The 11,664-nt window shown below is 29.0% G+C and overlaps 1 protein-coding gene across 1 annotated transcript; it reads left to right on the top strand.

Moving 5' to 3' along the window:
- The first annotated feature begins 7,964 nt into the window (after positions 1-7,964).
- Positions 7,965-10,009, top strand: LOC117180708 (glutamic acid-rich protein-like). The gene is made up of 3 exons (XM_033373196.1): positions 7,965-8,077; positions 8,164-8,363; positions 9,918-10,009. The coding sequence occupies exons 1-3, from the start codon at positions 7,965-7,967 to the stop codon at positions 10,007-10,009; spliced, it is 405 nt and encodes a 134-aa protein (XP_033229087.1).
- Positions 10,010-11,664: the final 1,655 nt, after the last annotated feature.

Raw genomic sequence — 11,664 nt, 5'->3', positions numbered from 1 at the left:
TGTAGTTTGGTTGAAAATCCATAAATAAGTGAATTAAAAAAAAAAACGGGTTGTTCAATTGAAGACAAAAATTGTGTCTGACCTAATATGGCCTTTTCCACTGATTCGCTTGTGAAACTGGTATCTATAGTCGAGAAGCGATGATTATGCTCTGATTTGAAATATGAATTTGACAATCTACGGCGCTATGAATGGGTCGTAAATGACACATAAATATTTTCTCCTAAATCTCTGAATCAAAGCAAAATCATGGGATGGATCCAATGGGAAATCATGCATAAAACGTTAATGGCATTGTCGCCAACGGCATGATCAGATACGTTGCACCCAGTTAACGAAGTCATTATTTCTACGTTATCTGACCGAAATATTTTTAACCAAATTTTAGTTACTTAGTCGCCTGAAAATTAGCCGAGATTATTTCGCAAGTGTATTATATTGTATTTAGAATGGTGATCATAAAGTTGGAAACAATGTGAGATTACTTTGGGTTGAATATTCAATTGCCCCTGTATCTCGTGCACTGAACAGCTAAAATTTGAATATCCTGTTCGGAGAATAATTGGACATAATGTAGCTTCTGGGGATGGAAACGTGACGTTTATGTTAACAAACTTATCGTTATTCAGCCCGTGTAGAAATTTATTGGCGAACTATTCGGGGCCAGGATAGACTTCCTGACCGCAAATCTGGCACTGTCAAGATCCTCCATTATGACTTTGAGTAGAAGTGACACGTTTTTGTATGATAAAACGCTCGTCTGGATTTTTTTGGGTCTGACAGTCTAGCCAGCACCTCGTTAGGGCCCGGAAAGGCTTACTAGATGATAAGGAAATTTTTTGTTAATGTTTATTTTTTATTTTCGTAATTTTAAACACCCTAGATTTTAGGTAATGTGCGAAGAAATATTTGAGTTAGGAATTTAGAAAGAGGTTTGTTCATGTCGGGCTACCTAGCACCCGATTAGAATCCAAAAAGACGAACTATTAGTTGAGAAAAAATAAATTTTTGTAATGTTCATGTTTCATTCCTGCCACTTGTAAGCACCCTCGCCTTTTTTGAAAATGTGCGAAAAAATATTCGAGCTATGTATTTGGAAAAAGGTTTGTTGGTTTGAGGCTAGCTAACACCCGATTAGGGTCCGAAAGAACTGACTATTGAGGAAAAAATTAATTTTTTTAAAATGTTTAATTTATTTTTTGGTAACTGTAAACATTCTGTCTTTTTTTGGAAACGTTAAACAAAATATTTAAAGCTAGAAATTTTTTTGTTTATGTTAAGTTAGCCAGCATCTGATTAGAGACTGTAAGGAGGAACTATATAAGGAATTTTTTTTAATTTAAATTTTCTGCTTTGGTACTTATAATCAATCTGGCTTTTTTCTGATAATTTATGAACAAATATTTAAGTTAGGCACTTCGAAAAAGGTTTGTTTATGCTGGGCTATCTAGCACCCGCTTAGGGCCAGAAAGAAGGAACTTTATGATAAGAATTTTTTTTTAATCATTATTTTCTATTTTGTTACTTTTAAACACCCTAGCTTTATTTCAAATGTGTAAAAAATCATTCAAGTTAAGAAATTAGAAAAAGATTTGCTTATGTTAGGCTAGCTAGCTCCCGATTAGGGCCCGGAAAGATCATTTAGATCACTATTTTCCGTCTAGATTACAGTTATCCGAAGTGTTAATCCGCTGTAATCGGGAGTAATTTAGGCGATTCGAAGTGATTCCATTATCCCGGAGTGATCCAATTGCAAGCTGGAATAATTTACTTGTAATGTGAAATATTATAACTGGAATCCAGTATAATCGACTTATAATTGAGAGTAATGCAGTTATAATCTTGATTAAAACAATTGTTATAAGGAATAATATACTATTAATCCAGAGTAATCCACTTTTAATCCCCTACCATCCATTTAATCCATTCAAAATGAAAATCATTTTGATAAATCAGGTGCTCCAAGTAATTGGCTTAATTAAAAATAATCCAATTGTAATTTAGCTTAAACCTCTTTTAATTCAGAATCTTCAAAGTAATTGAGGTAACCCATGTAATTAATTTCTAATTCTAAGTAATCCTTGTATTTTTTGGAATAATTTACATAGGTGATCCAAATAGTTTTGAACTATTATTTAAAAAAAATAGTTTGTTGTATTAAATTAGTTTTCCTAACTGGTAATTTAACTATTTCACTTTTAGATGGAAATTTATCTTTTTAGTAAAAAATTCAAATATTTTGTTGAAAATTCTTTTGCTTACGAAGAAAATTAATGTTTTTTTTCTAAATTTTTTTCCGTAATTTTTTTGGTTGACCATTCAACTGTTTTATCGTAAATTATTTTTTTTGTCACTGAAAGTCATATTTAAGTTGAATATTTAACTACTCAATTTCTAGTTAAAAATTTATTCTTTTTGGTTGGAAATCCATCTAATTGGTTGAAAGTTGAACTACTTTGTTAAAATTTATTTTTCTGCATGAAAAATAATATTTTTGCTTGGACCCTGATCTATTTTGTTCAAAATTCGACTACTTGGTTGAGAATTGATGTATTTAGTTGAATTTTCGTCTTTCTTTATGGAAGTTTTTGTTTTTACAGATTTGGTAGAAGATGCATAATTTTAGTTAACATTAATCTTTCGTTTAGAATTAAAAAATTCTTGAAAATCGTTGTTTTTCAGTTGGAAATTAATTTTTCACCAAAAATGGAATTATTTCAGATGGAAATTCATCTATTGGGTAAAAAATGGAACTATTCTGTTGAAAAATTTAACAAAATTGTTGAACATTTGTTTTTTTTAGCTAAAAAGTAATGTTTCTAATTAAAAATTTAACCTTTTATTTTCAGTCTTATTTCAAAATTAAATATTTTGTTATAAATTGTTCTTTTAGTAGAAAATAAATATTCTTGCTTCAAGAACTTATCTCTAGCCTCACCGTTCAAAAATATTCTGTTAAAAAATTTAAAAAAATTTCTTTTTTGTATCTAGTTTGTTTCTAAAAAAATGGTTATTATATCTAGAAAAATATTTAAAAGAATGTGCAGCTTTTAGAAGTAATTCAAGCAATTTCCAAAAAGAAAGGTCAGATTAGCAGAAAAATAACGAATTTATGAATTTTTGCATAATAATTATTTACAATAATAGTACTTTCATATACTTAATAAATTTTCAAAATCGAATTTTGCTCTAGATATAAGCTCTAGCAATTTTAATGAAAAAAGGTGGATCACAACTTCACTGTTAATTTGTTTACTCAATTTGAGTTAAATAAATAATATAAACAAAGCTATATTTTAAAATCGCATTTTACACACCCCTTAAAAAATTTGATATCGTTAGCTAAAAAATAAATTGTATATCAGATAAAAACTATTGGCTGTAGACTTGTATAAAACATTAAATTTCCGATTTCAACCACTAGTAATGTGGCAGTAGTAAAAGTCAAGCATAGTCAGACAAGGCTCTACTTGTGGCCCATAGTAGTAAAAATATGGAATTTACTCTTCGCCAAGGTTAACATAAATTTTTTTCACCTTTCAGCATATTTGTTTGATATGAAATTGCTGAAAACTGCATTTTCATTGCATAAATATTTTTGTCGTCGGTTTTGACTCTTAGGACTTTCATTACAATTTAAAAAGACAAAGAGAAATAATTTACTTATTGTACAATTTTCATGCTATAAACAAATTTTAAAAAAATCAACCGTTTTTATTTTTTTCCTGAACGAAATTCTTTGGCATCTAATGTGTTTCAATGTAAGGTACAGAAAATTGTTAAAAAATAAGATTTAGCTTTGTGATAACTAATTTAAGTTAATAAATATAAAATTTTTATCCTTTTTTCGCAAACATTTTTTTACTGTATCTTATATTTTTTCTCAAATAGCTTGATAATATTACTAAATTGCTGAATATTGTCAACGATTAAAAATATTATTAATAATAATTATTATTCTAAATTTATCATCCTAGGTTAAAAACGAACAACTTTTTGGATTCAAAACTTGAAAATGTAACTATTTCTCTAAAAAATCTTGAATTTTGATAGAGAAATGTATTTTTTGGTTGCAAATTTGGTCTATTTTGGTTCATCTAATTAATTTAAAATCAACTACTTGCTTGAAAATGAACTATTTATTTAAAAATTCATAGTTTTGGGTCGTAAATTTAAATATTTTCTATGCAATACATATTTTTGATTTGCAAATACCACAATTTTCTTGAAATTTTTTATTATTCTTGACTGAAAAATCTGCTTTGGTTAAAAATGTAACTTTTTCATTGAAAATCCGTCTTTTTGGCATAAAGATTTATCTTGTTCGGTACAAATTTTTATTTCTTTTATTAGGATGCAGCTACGTAGTTCGAAACTAATCAGCTTTGGTTGACAATTCAACTAGTTTATTAAAAATTACTCTTTTTTCATTGAATTTCATCGTTTTTAAAATTAAAATTAAATCTTTTTTTTTGTGAAATTCAGTTTTTACATTTTTTGTTGAGAATTGATATTTTTCGGTTAAAAATTAAACTTCTTTGTTACAAATTAATTTTTTTGTCTTTTAATATTTATCGCTTTTGTTGAAAATAACTTTTTTAGCTGAAAACTAAACTATTCAATTTTTAGTTGAAAAATAATCTTTTTTAGTTAAAAATTCCACTATTTCTTAAACAATCATGTATTTTGTTCAAAATTCGTTGTTTTGTTTTAGTAGTAAATGTGATGTTCTTGGTCGAAAATCCATTTTTATGGCCTTATAATAAAAAAAAATTTAGATGAATTTTTTTTCTTTGAACTATTTGATAGAAAATTCATATGTTTTGGTTTAATTCAATTATTTTTGATTTAAAATAAAAATTATTTTTTGTTTCAAATTTCTTTGATTACTTATATTTTTTCTTGAAAAATTAAACTAATTGGTTGATAACTGAACTTCTTTGTCAACAATGTACTTTTTATTAAATATTTGGTTAATAATTCAACTCTTTTAATGAAAATACGATTTTTTTATGGTTGCTAATTAATTTGTTTGACTAAATATTCTTATATATTTATATATGTTTATTTGAAAATTCATTTTTTTAGAATTAAATTAGTCTATTCTAGTTATTTATGCAACTGTTTGGTTGAAAATGCAACTATTTGCAAACTATTTGGTCGAAAAACAATCTTTTTTTGGTTGAGGTTGCAAACATTGTTTTTTTTAACAGCGATTGTATTGATATTTTAATACAAAATGATCTCCTTGGCATATTATAAATATTTGTTATTATAAGTCAAAATAAATAATTCGACTGAATAACAGAAAAAAGTTAAATCACTTTTTCATTAGTTTTAATACTTTCTAGTTTTATTTAGAGTGATTTGATGAAAAAAATCTATCCTTTCTTCGACCGTTGATATTTATTGATTTTAAATCGTATTTTTGAGACTTCTAAATGAATAAATTTTAATTAATTTTTTTTTAAACAAACGATTTAAATGTTGTTTTTTTTTACTGAAATTTGATATGTTTGTCTATTTTGAACAATCATCAACTCAGGTTAACAACCTTTGAAAAAGATACACATGTGTACCGAAACGTAAGGAAGATTAAAAGGAGTTTTTCTATTAAATAAATATCTGAGTGTTGAAGAATATGTTTTTTTGACTCATAATTTATTTTTGATTTACGATTGGACCGTAAGACATAAATAATTTAAAATCTACGATTTGAAATCAATTTCTACTTTTAAATTCAGTTTGCACAATAGCAGAAAAAAAACTGGTTTGAATGGGTTAAATTAAATTGAAAATTCGCGAAGAAAGTATATTTTCTATATCCGAGTTCCTAGTAATCTAGAAAAATTTGTATTCATGAAATGAATCGATTATATTGTTAGACGTATTCCATTTTGCATTGACGTCTTGGAAGGAAATCCGCTGATGTCGATTTACATTCTAAGGTATTCCACGTTAGCATCTGTACTTATTGTTAGCTCCCGCCCTCGCTAGAATGGACCGAATGCAATATCGGTTGGAAACATCTATCAAAGCCGAAGCAACAACGGTCTTTCCTAGGTGACAGAATAAAAAGTTATTCTCTACTGATCTTTTTCCAACTCACAAAATGTTTGGCTGAAACAAGGTTTATAAACGATAGCGTGGAAATACCTACAGGTGGTCCTATTTGTTCTTCTCAGGTCTTCCATCTACACTGACAGCTTTCTACAAACAAGATTAGTTTTTAGATTATTCTTTTCAGGGTCTAAAAATACGGTGAAGAGCAAGGTGTCTACTTACCTGGAAAACCCAGAAATAATAGAAAATTCTTATATAACTGGATAAACCGAATAATCACAGTCAGTTCTTTGAAAGGCAGTATGAATTGTTGAAATTGTGAAGAAAAAAATCAGGCGAATATAATTTAACATGAGGTGGAACATAAGAAGGAGGATGTTAAGGAAAAGAAGGAGATTGATAAGGAAAATCAGATAAATGAGGAAGAGAGGAAAGAGAAGGGGGAGGATCAGGATTGACGAGGAGGAGGAGGAGAGTAGGAGATATTAGAGGAAGAGATAGATGAAAAGAATAAGGAGAAGGAAGAAAATTAGAAGGAGGAGGAGATAGAAGATTAGAAAATGGACGGTAATGATGCTGAGGAGGAGGTGGTGGATTGACGAGGAGGAGGAGTGGAGATACCAAAAGGAAAGATGTATGGAGAGCAGAAGAAGAAGGAAGAAAAGTAGAAGGAAGAGATAGAAAAATAGAAAATGGATGGTAGTGATGCTGGTGAGAAGGTGGAGGAGGCTCATTTTCTTTAGATCTTTCATTCTGCACTGCCAGCTTTCAATAAACAAGATTTATTTTTCATATTATTCTATTCAGGTTCTAAAATGTTTTAAAGAGCAGGATGCTTACTCACTTGGAAAACCTGAACTTGTCAGATAATTTGTATATAACTTTAAAAACTCTTGAAGTCACAGTGAGTTATGTTTAAAGTTAGGGAATTTTTTAGTCGGCTGTTAAAGTTATCAAAAAGAACAGGGTTTATGGAATCAACATTGGGCGAAACACAAGAAGAATAATGTTAAAGAAAAGCAGGGAATAGATAAAGAAAATGAGATGAATGAAGAGGAGGATAAGATAGAAGACGAAACGATGGATGATAATGAGGAGGAAGAAGAATAGGAGGAGGACCTGAAATACGAGAGAATTAACGATAATGCTGATGATGATGACGATGATGAGGAGCTCGAGAAAGATCATTTTTCTTAGGTCTTTCATTTTACACTTACAGCTTTCAGCAGACAATATCAGTTTTCAGCTTATTCTTTTCAGGGTCTGAAATGTTGTAAAGAGCATAGTGGCTATTTATCTGAAAAGCCTGGAATTGAGGGGGGGTCTTTATATACCATTATACATCTGGACATGCCAAGAAGTTGTTTTTTAGGTCAGACCATTTTTTAGTCAAATGTTAAACTTATGAATGAAAATGAGGAGAATATAGACCAACGTGAAGTGAAAGACAAGCAGGAGGATGTTAAGGAGAATCAGGAAGAGGAATTCAATGAAGAAGAGGAGGAGACAGAAGACCAGAATATAGATGATGATGATGATGATAAGGATGAAGAGTAGGAGAAAGAGGAGGAGATAGAAGACGAGATTGTGTACGATGTTGATGATGATTATGATAATGATAGTGATAATGATAATGATGATAATGAGGAAAGAAAGATGAGGAGAAGGAGGAGGAGTAGAAGGCGGATTATTGATCTCAGGTCTTTCATTCTACATTAATAGCTTACAAAAACAAGATTTCTTTTCAGATCATTCTTTCTAGGGCTGAAAAGTTTTTAAATAGCAGGATGTCTACTAATCTGGACATCTGAAATTTTCAAGGAATTCTTGCATACCTAGAGAAACTAAAGAATCCAAGAGTTTTCGTCAAGTCAAAAAATTTTTATTCAAATGTTAAAGTTATGAAGCAAAACAAGGAGAAGATGGACCAACATGAGGTGAAAGACAAGGACGAGGACGTTAAGGAAAATTGGGAGCCAGATAAGAAAGAGCAGATAAATGAACAGGAAAAGGAGTAGAAGGAGGAAAATAAGCAGGAGGAGGGGAAGAAGAAAATAGAAAGCGAGAGAATAGCCGCTAATGCTGATTAGGAGGAGACAGAGGAGGTGAAGGAGAAGAAAGAGGAAAAGAGAATGAGGAGGATGAGGATGAGGAGGATGAGGATGAGGAGGATGAGGATGAGGAGGGTGAGGAGGATGAGGAGGAGAAGGAGGAGAAGGAGGAGAATAAGGAAAACAGGATGAGGAGGAGGAGAAGAAGGAAGAAGCGAATTATTTTTCTTGGATCTTTTATTCTATACTGTTAGTTTTCAACAAATAAGATTACTGTTCAGATTATTTCTTGCAGGGCCTAAAATATTTTAAAGAGCAGGGTGTCGACTCACCTGGAAAATCCGGAATTGTCTTTGAATTTTTATATAACTAGAAACGAATGAGAATGGAATGTCAGATTTTTTTTGAAGTTAGGTCAGTTTTTTAATAGCATGCAGAATTCTTTAAAAGTGTAATATACAATTAAATAATTACGTTTCTCCATTTGAATGAGTAGCTTTATATTAAAGGATTTAACTAATTTCTTTGAATCTAAACTTTGTTGATCAAAATGAATTTTTTTCGGTTCAAAAATTCATCTTTTTGGATGAAAATTTAACTATATTGTTGAATTTTTGTTGTTGAAAATTATGACTGTTTTTTGTAATGAAAATGGATTTAACTACTTGCTTAAAAGCTAAAATTGTTATTTAATAATTAATTTTTCTTTTGTTAAAAAATTAATCTTTTTAGTTGAAAATTCATATCTTCGGTAGAAAATGAAACTTCCAAACTAATTTTTTTGTACAGAAAATGAAACTATTTAAATTTCAGGATAAGAATATAAATATCTTATTTGGAAATTTCATTATTCGGTTAAAAATATATGTATTTTTTTAGTTAATAATGTAACTATTTGTTTTAAATTTATTCTGTTTTTTTTTGTTGTTGAAAATTCAATTGTCTGATTCAGTATTTATCATTCTAGTTGAAAATTTATCATTTTGATATTACCAAATCTACTATTCTGTTGAAAAATAGTTGTTCTTTTTGCCAAAAATGACCAAAAATGGAATATTTCAGTTTTCAGTTAAAATAATAAAGATTGTTAAATTTTCAACACGAGAATATAATTTAAAAAAAAAACTTAATAGTAAATATTCCAACTAATAAAGATTTTAACCTTACAACTAAAATAGTTAAATTGAACTTATATGGACGAATTTTCAATACACAGTTGAATTCAAAACTGAAAAAGATGAAATTTTTTATCAAAATGGAGAATTTCCAACCTAGCAGGATATGTCAATTAAGAAAAGAAAATTCCTACTAAATTATGTAATTTTTTATTCTCAAACACGATATTTCTATAAAGCAGTTACCTTTTGAACCCGAAAATAATAATTTTTAACTGAAAAGAGGAAAAAGCGGAATTCTTAAAAAGAAAAATCACAAATTTCCATTTTTTCAAGCATTTAAAAAAATGATCATCAATATTTATTTTTATATATTTTCAACTTGTATAACTACAAAGTTGTTTAAAATCTAGATTAAAAAAATCTCATTTGAAATATATAAAAAGTAACCAATAACAATTTTAATAAGTATCTCCTGGCTGCAATCTGCAAAAATTTGTTTTAAATTCCAATAAATTGATATTGTTGCTAATTATATTTAAAAAATGGATATTGTAAGCCATGCTCTCAGGCGTGTGCGAATAACTGGCAGATTTACTTCGCACACGCTTTAAGAGTGTGTGATGAATGGATAAGTAATGTGAGAAAATAAGAAAGTTTAAGTTAGAAGTCGATTCTGTTTCCGCAGTGACGTCACTTCTCCAACACACATGGATACCAATGAAGATAAGACGTAATAGAGTCAGTGGGCGAATAGCGCAAACGTCTGCAAAGGATTGAGGGTGCATAAGCAAGTCGATGCTTGCTCCGTTTACATAACATCAAAGGCGGTTTGCCCAACTCGAATTCACACTAGTCTCAAGTGGATAGTTTCTTCTTGAATTTTTTTAGCACATCAGTATCTTCAGGATTTAGTGCATACTAACAAAAGCTGCACTTTGATTATTTATTTGGTTAAATGTTGTAGAAAAACATTTCAAATAACCATGGAATAGCTACATTTATAGGTTAAATTTATTTTTACCCAAAACACAACGAATTTATAACAGACTATATAAATTTTCAAAATAATTAGTTAAATTTTTAACTAAAAAGTATAATTTTTAACTAAAGGAGCTTAATTTTCCACCAAAAATATGAATTTTCAACAAATTTAAGTTTTAAACCAAATAATTTCATTTTCTACTAATTTGTTGAATTTTAGAACCAAAAAGACAAATTTTTTATAAAATAGAAGAAGTTCTGACATAAGAGTTAATTCACGTCTAAATAGCTGAATGATGAATTCATATTATAAATCTTTAACAAATAAAAATAATTTTTTTGTAAATCACTTTAACTTTAAGCCGTGTAGTTGATTAGGAAAATTAATTTTTATTAATATTCAATCAAGAAGTTGTACTTTTATCAAAAAATGATGAATTTTCATCAAAGTACATTGTTCTTCCACCAGAGAAGATCAGATTTTAACCAAAAAAGCAATGGTGACAATTTCAGTAAAAACAAACTATTTCTCAACCAAATGAAAATGAATTTTTAGCAAAATAATTAGATTTTCAGTCAGAGAGAACAATTTTCAACTAAAATGAGGAATATTCTAAAAATAAGAAAATTAATTTTCGAGAAAAAGTGCAAAATTCAACAAAAGTTGTTCAGTTATGAACCGAAATATTTATTTTTTAACAAAAAATATTTTGAAACCAAAAAGGTTAATTTTCGACAAAAAATTATGAATTCATTTCAAACTAAAAAAGATGAACTTTTAATTAAATATGAAATAGTTAAATTTGCGATTAAATACATTAATTTTCAACCAAAAATGAAACAAATTTTCAAGCAAATAATTAAATTTTCAACAAATAGTAGAATTGTTCACAAAGTTGGATGAGTTCTGAACCAAAAATATAATTGTAGGCTTTTTAAAAAGAAAATTAACTGAACCAAGAATAGTTAGATTTTAAAAAGAGGAAGTCTTTTAAGCAGAACGGGGAAACAATTTTTTTCAAAACTGGGTTGGGCAAGGATGCGTTATAGTGCTCTTCACTATTTATTATATTCGTGGACAAGTGTCTAAGATGGCCCTATTTGATGAAGAATTGTGTGAATTTCGGCACAGGGCGGGTACGTGGGTTAGCATTCGTAAAGAGGGAAGAATAAGAATTAAAGAAAGGGGTCAGGCAAGAATGTGTAATTTCCTCTTTAATATTTATTATATTGATAGTCAATTGTCAAAAATACCTCTCTTTAACGAAAAATGTGTGGATCTCCGGACAGAGAGGGTACGTGGGTTAGAATTTGCAGAGGGGCAAGCATACGAATTTAAAAAAGGGGTTAGCCAAGGAAGTGTAATTTCCTCCTGGCTATTTATTATATTCAACAAACAAGGTGTGGCTCTCAGGGTAATAAGGGTACGTGGGTTAGCGTTCTCAGGCGGG

Source organism: Belonocnema kinseyi, chromosome 9, assembly GCF_010883055.1.
Source record: "Belonocnema kinseyi isolate 2016_QV_RU_SX_M_011 chromosome 9, B_treatae_v1, whole genome shotgun sequence".
In the NCBI taxonomy this organism is placed as follows: domain Eukaryota; kingdom Metazoa; phylum Arthropoda; class Insecta; order Hymenoptera; family Cynipidae; genus Belonocnema; species Belonocnema kinseyi.
Note: the sequence above shows the minus strand (reverse complement) of the source record. Positions and strands in the feature narration are given on the sequence as shown.

Excerpts from the sequence above, each read along its gene's own strand:
- LOC117180708 (XM_033373196.1), top strand. The coding sequence starts at position 7,965 with ATGAAGCAAAACAAGGAGAAGATGGACCAACATGAGGTGAAAGACAAG. Across the intron at positions 8,078-8,163 it reads ATAAATGAACAGGAAAAGGA|AGGAGGTGAAGGAGAAGAAA; the intron begins GTAGAAGGAGGA and ends AGGAGGAGACAG. Across the intron at positions 8,364-9,917 it reads TGGATCTTTTATTCTATACT|TGACGTCACTTCTCCAACAC; the intron begins GTTAGTTTTCAA and ends CTGTTTCCGCAG.